Source organism: Haliotis rufescens, unplaced genomic scaffold, assembly GCF_023055435.1.
Source record: "Haliotis rufescens isolate VD_foot unplaced genomic scaffold, xgHalRufe1.0.p SCAF_16, whole genome shotgun sequence".
NCBI lineage: Eukaryota > Metazoa > Mollusca > Gastropoda > Lepetellida > Haliotidae > Haliotis > Haliotis rufescens.
Genome location: NW_025963846.1, coordinates 8,605,043 through 8,618,918, shown reverse-complemented (window position 1 = coordinate 8,618,918; position 13,876 = coordinate 8,605,043). Strand labels below are relative to the sequence as shown.

The following is a 13,876-nucleotide window of genomic DNA, read 5'->3' as shown; positions in this document are numbered from 1 at the left end:
GTCATCTGGATCAAATATGGAATCTCAGCATCTGTTTCAGTAACGTGTTCTATCATACTGTCCTGTCAGTACTGTTGTCGTATGACACATAACTGTAACTGACTTACATGCACACAAGAATAACTGGTTTCCTAATTCATGTACGAGTGCGTCCGGGCGTCCCCATATAGGCAACGCTAATAGGAACAATGTCATATCATAAACAACACACCTGGACTATACATAGCAGCGACAAGTTAAGAGACACTTGCGATTAACTGTCAATGTAATGAAGAAAATGGATGCTGAAACATTACTGTCGAGTAGAATCCTTTTTCTGTTTGCTGGTAAGTCACAAATATTACGTCCGTCGGTGTTTGTCATTAACGTGTAGCATTCAAGTGAAGTGAGTGACTGCCCCTGTCACATGCATAAGTATAAGGACTGGGAATAAAAGTAATGATTTCTCAAATTACATTATCTGGTAATAAAACATGGGTCTCAGACGTGATGACTTAACGCTTCAAACATCCACTAGGTTATCCGTCACTATTCCTGTAACACAAAATGGAAACAACTACAATGCAACTATCGCAAAATTAACAGACACTGGTTCACAATAAATATATTTATTCACATCAATATATGTCTGTACAACACAGTTGTGAGCAATGGTCTATATACAAGAGTAGCACTGGGATGATGGGGGTATGATACAACATGGAGGTATGTACATATATACAGGCGACGATATTCCATTGACTTTTCAACTGATCAAGCTTATAAAACTTATAAGCTTATAAAACAAACAATATTTCTTTTACTACTGCTATACAATACGGCCATACTTAAATTAATTTCGTTTTCAAATATCCCAAAATATTTCAATTTAAATCAGCTATATATTTTAAGATTAGAATGTTTCATTGACATCTATCAGATGTTTTTCGTATGTACACGATATTCATATATATAAATATACACTGCAGGTGCTTCTACACAGGCTGGGGACAACCTTCAGTTCCTACGAATTCCTATGCGAATGTACAAAGAAGTGTGGTGCACCTAGATATACAGGGGAGGTTGCAGGGTTTATATACAGATGCGCGGGTTATGATACAAGCTATTCCTGTTGACACATGCCGTTGGCACCTGGTGTCTGGAGATGTCGTTTACACCAGCAAATATGACACGTGGTGTCATAATTTGCTGTCTTACATCAGCGTATCTTCGACATCTGGTGTCAGCATGTTTGCAACAGTTAAACCTTAATACTGGAGCAGAGCTTGTACTTCCTCGACTTCAGCTCACATGGGATTTACCTTGTCACATGGACGCCCAATACGTGCGTCGAAGGCTAAACGCTATACCTTTCAGGACCTGTTAAGTTGAACCTTGAGAGAACATTGAACATATATAGAAACCACTCCCATAAGTGTCATTTATTACCAGTGAGTCCGTCCCTCTGTTATATTATTGCAACCTTGCATGTTCCATTCATATCCATATGTTATGAGTTATTCCCCTAAACGTTTCGACGGTTAGCACTTCCAGGATTCTATATTGTTAACCTGTGACAATGGCTTAGGGTTGCGAATCCAATCTACAACTTGTGATGTTGAGATGACCCATACATCTTCCATTCTAGACAGATCTTGGAGGAAATCCATCAGGGCCTCGAAGTTGCCGGACTTCCTGCGGAACCAGGAAGCGTGGAGGAAGATGCCGAGGGGAGATCGGTTGGTTTTATAATGCCTATTGAAATTATCCTGCAGATACTTAAGAGTGCCCTTTCTGCCTGCTCCAATGATACAACCATCAGGCATGGCACAAGCCATCTTGTTGGAACCATACCAACGGACAAGGGGAACCTCCCAGAGACCGGGGTAGGAGCCTTGGGGACAGGGGGTCAGGGAACAGGTTTTGGAATCTGGGGGGTAATCAAGGGTGAAGGGCCAGACAGGGGGTTTCTCGTTTCGGTACAGATGACCTGTCACCATGGACGTGTCATAGAGGTATTTGTAGTCGTGCAACATCTGATACTGATCATCACCTCCGATTTGCAAGAACGGAACTCTCATTCCCTTGATGGCATCCTTTGGGATTTTACTCTTGAGGGACAACTTCTTTCTCATGCCTTCTATTTCATGAACATAGCCTTCATACCCTGCATGGGCCCACCATGTGGTGGGTGATCGGTGGGACTGACTGTGGGAGGCAATTTCCTGGCCTTTCTTGTGAAGCTTCTCCACGAGGTGATACTGGGTTGCATCGCCAGACACAAAGAAGGTTCCTTTGACAGGACAGCCGTTGGGGTTCTTGAACTTCCCATCGAACAGTTTTTCGTAGTAGTCAAAGTTGGCAATGTTGACACTGTCGTCGAAGGTGAGCATGACCATCATGGGTGTCTGCGTGACAGGGACACCACCAGGGATGTCGGAACCGATACAACGGCAGTCGGGGAGCTGGCAGGTGGTGGGGTCACATTTGCCTGGAACATGAATACAGTATTTGTCAAAACACACCTTTTCAAATAATATTTTTTTAACATTGAGGAATTATATCGCTAGAGGATAACAAATAAATAACAACTTATTAACGAATGTAAATGCTTACAAGGAATGCATCATAATGCTAAAAGATGTCTCTCAAACATTTGTTGTGCTACAAATTAATAGTCCCCATACAGAAAAAAACACTAACAATATTTTTGGGGAAATAGTGCAAAGGTGTTATAAGGAAAAGTATTGATATATTAAGAAAGAGGTTGAAAATTATTTACTGAAGAAATAGATTTACTTCCTTTGAACATAAGAAACATGAAGCACAATTAAGTTAGTGTTTCGTTTTGCAAAGTAAAGTTATAGAATGATGGCATATGGTATTAACAGCACATGTCTGTGTGTTTATCTGCACATGAAGTCACTTTCTTTCGAAACTTTCATTTCAGGTCAAAGTTATCTGTCAGTGCAGGTGCACTGATGTTAACATAGATTATCATGGATCATATTGATGCAAATAACATCATCACGGAAAGACATTTCAAATATTGCATCAAACTTCTTTCAACAGAATATCCCGTAAAAGTCAATCCTGTATACAACAATCAAGTTCAGAAGAAAATGTGCATGTCTTCAATCAAAGGTCCAATGTTTACATAAGTTCTCCGAAGGAAGTCCACGACTGAAAAGAAAACATTTGCAGTGTGTTTTTTAAAGGAAAGTTTCTTTATTTTCTTTCGTTTTATGGATGTACGAAGATTATGAAGTCAGCGAGGACGAGGGGCGAATGGAGTCAACATCACTCCAGATCAGGAGTACCGTTATCATTTATTCAGGAGCCGGAGACACGAACAGTTAAGACGTCGTGTCTTTCGGTCATGTCTTCGTCAACATAGAGTGTTCGTTCGTGATTCTGAATTAATGATAAGCAAATATTTAAAAACGATAAACATTACGACAAAGAAGAGCAAGCATGGTGTACAGAAACGAACCATGCACCTGACTCATTAAGCAAGGAGATTACACGGCTAGGTTTTGTTTCTACAAATACACATTGTGACCAAAAAACGAACAGAACCGTTTTCAACATGTCCCTCATAAAGGACATAGCGTGTCGTGGGATGATCTGTTGGCCAGACAAGAATCAGAAAAAAGCACGTATGTTTACCCTATTTATTCATTCAGTTTACAAGTATCTTTGGTGTTATTTTCGACATCTAACTCTTGAAAAACAATGAGAAATAGCCTGAATTAACATGCTGGACACGTTGATTTGTGATACTCATATTGTCAAACAGAGAAGGAAACCCAAAGCCGTGACGCGACCTGGTTACCTGAGCCTCAAGCCGCTTGTGATAGACGTTATCGTTATCATTTAGTTACATTCCCGGCCACGGATCATTGGGCCGCTGCAGACATTGCTCATGCGATGAAAAGCAATTCACACTATGGTGGGCGATTGGTTAACGCCCAACACCCGCCGGCCTTGGTCTGTTATTTTCAGTGATCCATTCATACATTTTTCACCGCTTTTTTGCCCTTTACGCCTCATGGAATATAGAATATGTTTCGGCAGTTAATCGACACGGATTGTTCTCTGACGTTTTATATATTTTATTCCTAAAGTGAAACCAAATCTCTGTGTCCCCAGCCAGCATTGTTAAAAATGGCGTCAAACCAAACTCACTCATCCCGACATATGAAATATCAACCCGTTATGCAACAATCTTCTAGATATATTAGGGGATTACAAATTACAATCATCGCTTACATGTCACAATTAATTAATAACATCCAAAATTAGAGTAGAATTATTTTTCTTTCAATTCATCCCTTGTTGGATTATTTAATTCTAACCAAATATGTTTTTGCAACGTTATAAATTGTACGAATTTCTTTAATATAATTTTTTTACTCTTTCCCAATTCTCTCCAAGAAAAAACACGAGACAATCTATGCCAAATTGTACGGAATATTTGACATTCTTACCCAAAATATAGATTAATCACGTCTTCGCGGAGTCCTCCGTAACCTTATGTGTTGGCAATTGTGATTAACAGTAAACGACATCTTACCTAGACAAATGTACTAGGTGCCAATCCCGGATAACAGTAAGCCTTGTCAATCTATAAACGTAGATTGAACTTAGACTTATCGACAAATAGACAAACAGAGGTGTACATGTGAGAGGTGAAGGAGTGCGGTGTAGTCCCAACTGAAGGAACCGTGCCAACACTCGAGGCAAAAACACATGACAATCCCTCTTTGTAGATGTTTGGAAGTTCAGGAGAGTGATTGAGGCTTGCACATTTTTCATTTAAAGGCAAGCGTAGGTTATCACGAATACTGTCAGGATAGGCTACCGCATTGACGATTCGTGAGCTGATTCAAGGCCATAATTTAACTGCCTTGACTTTCTGACATGGCTGTCTGTGTAAGTTATGCTGTTCCACAGCGCCATGATTGATGTTGGTAGTCCCGGATTTGCGTATGGATGAGCTTTGAATTATCTTGCAAAGTACGTAGGGCTCATTGTATTTGTTTGAGTTTTTATCGATTTGAAAATGGGGAGGACTTTTAATCCGCCCTTGTAATCCAAGCTATTCTCTGTCGAAAGGGTGAATGGTAATTATTCGTTTGATGTCAATTTTATTTTGGAAACTAAAGCACTTAGTTGATGGTCGTTCGTCACTTGAGGATTGATAAGAGTTTTAACAAGGTGGTAAGGTCTTAAATAAAACTCCAACTGAGGAATACAAAGGGGGCCTGAAGAACATTAAACAATCTCGATATAGCCTCAAAGGTTGTTTCTTCACTTACTTTATTAACTGAGAACCTTAACCTTCAATTAGAACTAGATACGAGGCGATAAGTTGTTTCAATTAACAATGAAAATAAAGGTGATTACATTATAGGAATTTTGCTTTCCGATTGAAATGCATGTCGAACATACAACACAGAGACACATTTCCTTGTAACAACGATGTGTAAATACTGCAAGGGTTGTGACTGAGTCAACCTTGCTTAATCTCAAGCTTTAGTGAGTATGTGATGCCAATATTACATCCCTCGGTGTAATAGTACTCCAATATAGAAGCGGATCGAGTTAGTGAGTGAGTATGTTTTTTTAAGCCGCTTTTAGCAATATTGCAGCAATATCACGGCGTCTTCGGCATGACGAGCGAACGCTTGAACCACTAGGCTCCCCGACCGCCCAAGCGGATCGAGGATTTTGAAAAAGGGGTATTTGTGTAAATTGTTCAAGTAACGAAGTGCACAAGGACACTTGATAAAGGGAATGCAAGTTGTCATGTAAGTGACTGAAAAGAAGGGATGGAGGGACCGAACCCCTTGCATCCTGCACAAAACCTCTCTCTGGACCCGTCAGTACATTACGTCTTTATGACATACATAATATATACCAACTGTTATATACTAGGCTATATACTCATATTACGATGGCACCAAGACGATGGGGAATGTAACATTGTCATCATCCTTATTGATTACACATGACCTAATACCACGTCTCCATGACAACATTAAAGTCTTCAAATAATTATTAAAGAAATATGTTCTCTCTCTCATATTAGACCAGATTACTTTATGTCTATAACTTCCCATACATGTTTGTTTATTATGTAGTTTTTCATTTAAATGTCTTTTCAGCCGTGGGCGGTCATTTAATGTTAAATACTACTCAAACTTGTTTCTGGGTAACGTGCAACTTCTAACATCGCCTGAACACCTAAATCTGAGGACAAACTTCAAGACGTGATTGTTTGTGTGTATTATGTGCTTGCAAATATTATCTGTGCAGGTTGTAGCTATTTGTTGAAGAATTTGAAGCTTTGTGTACGCTTGAAATCTAGGTTGTGTTCTCTTTGAAGATGCACCTGTGGCTGTTTACGGGGGAATATAGGCGTGGTTTAGGGGTGCTGAAAGGCGGGGCTAGAACAGGTAACATTCAAACCATGTTTCGGAAAACAAAAGATTGTATTAACACACGCCATTGTAATTTGTGTTAAAACTACTAAACATGATAGAATTTGGCATTGGATTTGGAAGACATTCTTTCGACGCTGTTTAGCTTGACACATTTTGCTGAGAATGACATTGTTGGGATTTGGGGTATTTTGGTTAAATAGAGAATATCACCCAAGTATCTTTGGCTGTCAAATACTAGTTGATAAAAGTTTAAGACTCCGAGGCTTGCTGAGGAGTTTTAATCATTGATCGACGATTGATGATCGTGTCAGAAGACACGAGGGTGAGATTCCATTTATCATCCAAAATCATTCTTCTTACTTTTTGGGTAAACAGTTATTAACCAGTGTGTTGAGTATAAAAGGTATAGCTAGCCAGCTATTAGTGATATCATTTCATTGTGATGTCTTGAAAACCGTTTATTTCACAACGGCCTTCAAAGCATTGTAGCGAGATATCTTCCGATGTATCCCTTGATCTCACCCTGGCTACTTCAAATGTGGAAGGCATTTTTGGTTGATAAACGTTAATATTAGGATTTATAAAAGGTGAAAATATTTTGCGATGCATGGCCTAATATAAAACAACAGAGGAACAGATTATGCTGTGTGTGGGCTTAAAAATACACAAAGGCCTTCATCCTCTTTTGTCACACTTAGGATTAAAAACAGATTAAAAAAGGGACACTTAACATGTTCACCAAAATATACGTGGATTGACAAAGCTACGCTCACGAATCACAATACAAGTTAGTGATTATACCAGGTGTGTGGTTGAATACATGCATTGCACACTTTCTGAAAAGTAAAGATCAATTTCGATTATCAAATTTTGTAGCTAGAAGGTCGACGGCGTGTTGCTGTCAGCGCATTGATTCTTCTTGACCTTTGCAGAGCAGCCAGGGCTGAGTGACTGTACATTTGTTCCGATACTCAAACACAGAAGCTCACAAAGCAAGTAGGTGAATCATGCAAAGACTACTTGTCAAAGCCGGTGTGAGACATGCTAGAAGAAGAACAAAGTCTTTGACGTGTTTAAAATGCAGAGTCAGAAGGCTAACAATGTTCAACAAGTTTTTCATAAATATTACCATTTGTTACAGAAACACATTGCTGTCGAATGAGTTCAATGTGTCAATGTTAGAACTGATTGGTTGATAAGGAATTGTTAAAAGTAAACTCCTTTTGGATGATAATTTCATGTCGATATAGAAAATTATTCATGACTTTTGATTATGAAAATAAGTCTTGTTTTGCAAACTAAAAGCGGAAGATGTTTACACATTGGCGATAGCTTAATGTAATGTGATGAAGTTATTCGGCAACAGCGAACACCTGTTCTCATCAAGGATGTTCAGCATAATGTCACATAATTCCCCCCACTTTCTACCAATGGAATTTGTTTCGACGGATAATCGAGACTGGTTATACTCAGGCGTTGACGTTTTATATTTCCAAGACATACTTTAAATAGTAAATAGAAAATTTGAAACTCAATGGGGATCTAGTCTCGGGCTAGTTGTTAGTCCCAGATAGTTTAGCTTGAGTTCAACAAACTCACATTGTGTGACTTCATATTCAAATTAATGATGAATATCAATCTCTCAGTTAATGATTTCCCAATAACACAGAGACAATGCCTCAGTTCCATTAATGATGCTTATTACATTGAGTAAACCTAGACTGGAAATGGGCACTAGAATGTGGAAAATAGAGTCCCTTTTAAATTGTGAAATATGTTATCTGGAAGTTTACATTCTCAGAATATCTGTACAAATTTTCAACATCGCGCTTAGGTTTTAATCCAAGAAATGTGGTGCGCCCTGACAAAAATAAGAACCTCTATTGATTCGTTATCATTCTTTGGTCACGTTATTTCAAAACATTACCATTAATATTTTTTTTAAACCCCAACATCGAAAACGAACAAACATTTGAGGTTGAAATGTGCAACAATATTTTTTAACTTCGTTGCCTGTCAATATTGCCAAACATCTGCCAATGGCCATGGAAGATATGACTTGACGAATCGGCCGAGTGAGTGTTTTAGACGAGCGTTTGTTGACAAATACACATGGAGGCCCATTATTATTATTTTTGCAGTATTAAAATGATCCCCTATGAGGCATTCCTTGAAGACGCTTCTCCACTAAGTTTAGATGGCCGTCAGTCCTTAGTTATTTGTATGTGTATTTTGCGGTGATAAGATATGCATTCCTGATGCAAAGTGTGATCCGTTACAAAGTGCTTGTCGTTGTGCTTAATTGATTAGCAGCAAACATATTTACATCCAAATTAATTAATTGTACATGGAAACTGGAACGCCATTTCATCTTTATCATATGTAACACATTTTATATTTTGGATTTCACATTCTTAGTCAATTACAATTTCTAGCATTGTGCATTTATATCTTTGTCATATGCCCAATCTTTATCACATTTTTCTTACAGAGACGTATTAATATCCATTTCACAGGCAAGTGTCCAAACGGACGCTATCTGCATTCCATAAGTTTAAAAGCACAATGAACAACCTTATGGCTAGAATAACTGCCGTTGACGTTTAAGTTCCAGTACCACTTGGTCTTAAGAAGGTGCACTCTACTGAATAAATACATGTTTCTTCTGGTTGGCCAAAGCTGTTTTATGAATGTAATAAATTCAAACACTGATTGTCTACAAAGTGGTCCTGAGAAGGTTTTTCAAAGAGATTAGTACAGTTCGACAGTGGCGCCGTTCAGTGCATCTGACATCACTACGTGTTCGCATTCTTGCCCGATATATCCAAGCACACCTATTGCTTTCTTACAACAAGCCATTCAGAAAACATCACGAAGTATTCGACCCAAGGGATTGAGAGCATAGTTGGAGAGGTACTAGGTTTGAGGTAGCTCTCGCATTTGTTTGATTTCATTCTGGGAATTCTGATGTATCTACCTGAGACTTTCTGAAAGACATTTCAGAGGGTCATTTATTTACTCCTGTAATCAATAAAGGGTGGGAACATATTTCTGATGGTTTATTGAAGTCCGCCACCCAAGTGGACAACGTAGTGCTTAATAGTAGGCCCGAATTTTCAAATTTTCAAGTAAAGGTAATGAAATGACAGAACAACCTTATCTAAATAGTTGATTGAGCTGAGGCATTTATTGGAATGTAGCCGGGTTAAAACCCCAGTGGCAACAGGAGTCAAAGGGAGGGGCTACCCAACAGGAGTGCTGGTCAGCAAACATTCCCGACCTTCAGGATTTTAGTTTGGGTGGACCATACTGTTTCTACCTCCCATTATATCCATATACTCCTGTTGACAATGTGGATATGAGTTTGCAAATAACCATCAGGTTTATCAGAAACTTTCTTATCGATTTAACCACTCTTTATGTACATGATTGTGTGAGTTTGGTTTGACCCCTCTTTTAGCAATATTCCAATTTTGCCTAGTTGTTAAAGCGTTCGCTCCTCACGCCGAAGACCCGCGTTCGATTCCAGACATGGGTACAATATGTGAGGCCTCTTTCTGGAGTCCCCCGCCGTGATATTGCTTGAATATTGCTAGATTCGGCGTAAAACCATACTCACTCACTCACTAAAACCAGCAATGAGATATGCACAAGCAGCGTGTAGCACAATCGCGGCAACTGCTCATACACGGATATGTAATCTCTGTCCTTACTTTACAAAGCCATATGACCATAATATCCAAACAAACAGATTATACATGACTTTACAAAGCCTTCTGAACATAACACCTAAGCAAATAGATCATAAAATATATGTCGTTTTATTTGTTGCATGTGACGTCAATCAGAGAAACACATGGTAAACAAAAGAGACAAAACCCTTTCATAATCATAAGAAATCTCTGCTAAAGTCACGTTATTTTGTTGACACTATGTCGATGGATATTGATACTGAAATCCCCTAGCTTTTGCTGGATTTGTTATATTTGTCCAAGAAAGTGTTGCGAAACAGCATCTCAAGACATACCATACACACTCGCCAACATAAAATGTTTACTTAGCTTACAATAAATCCTAAATCATTTGACAGCAGCAGACGAATGCAATGTTGAACATGTATTAAACATAACAACATTTGATGTAATCTTTAATTATTGAAATAGCACGTAATTACATGGAATAAAAAATAAAACAGGCCGAAACAGTTGACGCAATGTCATCTTCAGCTGTAGATCTTACCCATCACCATGGTGATATTTTATGAGTGTACATAAACTGCAAAAGTAAGTATACACATGAACACTGACACTTCACTTTGCTCATTACTGTAAAATTGCGACCACCACGTTCCTGGAGACGTCATTTAAATTATGCAATACTCGTTTTAATGATGCAATACTCATTTAAATGACGTAATATCGGCAAGATACCCGTATCAAACTCATCTCCATCAAATAATCATTTCTTGTTTGTTTTATTTTAGCCACCATCAAACATGGGTGTATGCTTTCTTTGTCCCAGCAGTCTACAATACAATACAAGGCGATACTAGAACAGTCCCTTTTCATGGTGCGTCTTTCCTTGTGGTAAACTTATTGCATGACAATGGTTAAATCTTAACCGGACAGTGGCTATAGGGCACGCAGGCCCCAGTATTCTGATCCTATCCCATCTATTGATTCATGCCTTCCTTGTACTGAGAGGTGTCAAGACGTGTCACCTTCGAACTTAGGCGAGGATAAATTGTCAAATATCTCAGGGGGGTGAACGATTTGACCATATAACCTTAATATAGATGAAGGTTCTTTACTGGTTTTCTATTCAAGGTTAAGAGGTGTTTCAATTTTATTGTTTCCATGTCAACAGCAACATTTCAAGTTAAATCAAATTCAGGCTTCTTTGCTTTATAATTTAGAAGAAAAAAAATGAAATAATGCGTTACATTGAAGATTTCGTTCATGTTGAAGGTATTCTTGGCAAAAAGATCGTACTTACAGATGCGATAATAACATGTTTGGTTACAGTGATACACATGAATGTTTGATGGAATTTACCAGCTATCATGACACCTTGAGTGGAAAAAGGTGTACCCTTTGCTAATTAACATGACAGGCTAATCAATTTCGCTGATATGATGTTTTACTCTGTTTAGTGTCAGTATACGTATTAAATAGTATGTTATCGATAAAATGATATTGTGCCTTTTGGTCATGCATATCTCAGTAACCAATGAAAGTTCTTTCGAATTTCAAAACAGCATATGACTGAATATGCAATAGAATTATGGCAGTTATGGTGGGCCAGCCACTCATTCTAGTGATATTTTTTTAGTTTGTACCATTCAATGTTATATATAGACTTAACGTTTTAATGTACATTGTCCCATGAAGAAAACTTTAGTTGCACGTTTAAGATATGTTCGTTTAACTCATACGTTTATAGGTCACGAGAGACTAGGTATTCCAGACATCATTTGTTCTGCAACTCTATAAAATATACCTTTTCGGTAGATGTAGGAAAGTATAGGTACACTTTCTTACCTGGCTTTCTGATGATTTTCCTTTGGGGCTTCGGCTCCTTTTTAACTTCTTTCTTCTTCGTCAGTTGTGTCTTCTTAATAAGAGGCTTCGCCGGGGGAGGCTGGTGCCGGGAGGCCACGCTGTTGACGGGAACTCGCCCTAGTGAACTTCGGATCGGGTTGTATCTAGTCCTTGATGTCCTTGAGGTCTTTGTCCTCGAGACCCTTGATGTCCTCGATGTCCTTGAGGTCCGTGGGGTGTAGGGGGACCCGGACCTGTAGCCAGGGGTTGGGGTGACAGGGCGGCGAGACATACGGGAACGGTTTGCAGGCGTTGCAGACTTCGCAGCCCACCATGGGTAATGGGCCAGGGTCCATTTGTCCCGATTCTGGTTGATGTTTGTGTCTACAGTTCTCGTGTCTTTCAGCTGATTTTTGTTTTCATGATAGGAGTGTTGCTTCTTGTACAGGTCATCGGCGACGTTGCGTTCCCTGTCAGTGGGGTTCTTGTACTTACGAGGACCGGTCAGGGCTGCCACGGCGTTCACAGGTTCACCCCGTGATTTAGAGGCTGCGCTGTTCACGTTTCCACCCTGTTTGTTGCTTTGCCAGGTGTACGACGGTTGTCGGCGACGTTGACCGCCGAACTGGCGTTGTGACATCTGTGGGGTTCGACGTTTAGGAGGTGGTTTGGTGACAACCTGAACAGGTCGACCACAGTCAGCGTTCCTGGGCCAGTCACATGTCTGGGTCTTGGTACTGAAGTGTAGGTTCCCTGGGCATTTCATTGTATACTGCTGATCTCCGATACAAATCATAAACTGACGAGGATTGGACGGGTGGCATACATACTTGTTCTGTACCCCGCCGCAACGCTGGGCTGACGACGCTCCCAGATATGCCACAGTTAGCAGCAACAGAGGGATCATGTTCAATTATTGTCCCAGTATATCGTCCACAAATGGTTCCTAAGAAATAACACGTTGCTGCTACGACCGAATCCACAGATGGTTGAGTGTTACTGCTGCCCACGTGTCTTGTCAAGAGATGTGAGACACCGGTTCGATCCCTTCTTGAGACTCAGGTTCTCTACAACCCCGTGGCCTAACGAGTGTCTACCCACACCGACAAGAGGTGGTTAACTGATGCTGCTACCCGTTGGACAGAAGGCTTAAATACTATCGCACTGGCAAGTACAAAAACTCCCTGGCTGCACGTACTGTCCCTCACAAACAATAACATGTGATCAAGGGAGTGTAAACATCGGCCCCCGCCGCTTCTCCGTCATTGCGCAGGTCACAAGGTCAACTGATGCCAAGAGCGCTAGCTCTCGGCCAATCAGATCGCTTGTCTCATCCCACTTGACAATCCTAGTTAAGGCAAAACAGACCGCCCATTTCTATTGCGAGATGTAGACAGGCTGGCACGTCCCTAAGTGACCCTAAATAGCTCTATATTTACAAATGTTTGCTAGACACCAGTCCTCAAGTTCGACAATAAAGGCTTTGATTAAAACAAAGCTTCTTTCGCAATTAACGATCCCAGCATGACAAGTTCGATTGACTTTGAAAAAATGGAACGTTTGACTTCTTGGATTTCAAATATTTCCACTGTAAGAGAATGACACTGGAAAACAACGGGGTTGTTAAGAGGACACTTTTTTACCTACATCTGTATGGATTCAACACTCTGGTTCTCCACGTCATCTGTCAGTTTCTTCCGATGAGAACAGGGCCACGTAATTAAGGAGTGTTTACAGAAACCTTAATCATTCGTTTTGTCAACGTTTTCGTTAAACCTTCCGTTCTTCTGATTAAAGACATGAGATTTGACAAGGTTACCACCAGTGTTCCCATCTCATATGATTCATAACTCATGAATTTAACCTAAAGAGCATTAAAATTGTGTGTCACAACGCCTACATGAAATA

At 39.8% G+C, this 13,876-nt stretch overlaps 1 protein-coding gene across 1 annotated transcript; it reads right to left on the bottom strand.

Moving 5' to 3' along the window:
• Positions 1-592: 592 nt before the first annotated feature.
• Positions 593-13,165, bottom strand: LOC124134188. The gene is made up of 2 exons (XM_046498905.2): positions 11,969-13,165; positions 593-2,470 (listed from the first exon to the last, which is right to left on the bottom strand). The coding sequence occupies exons 1-2, from the start codon at positions 12,873-12,875 to the stop codon at positions 1,521-1,523; spliced, it is 1,857 nt and encodes a 618-aa protein (XP_046354861.1). The 5' UTR covers positions 12,876-13,165; the 3' UTR covers positions 593-1,520.
• Positions 13,166-13,876: the final 711 nt, after the last annotated feature.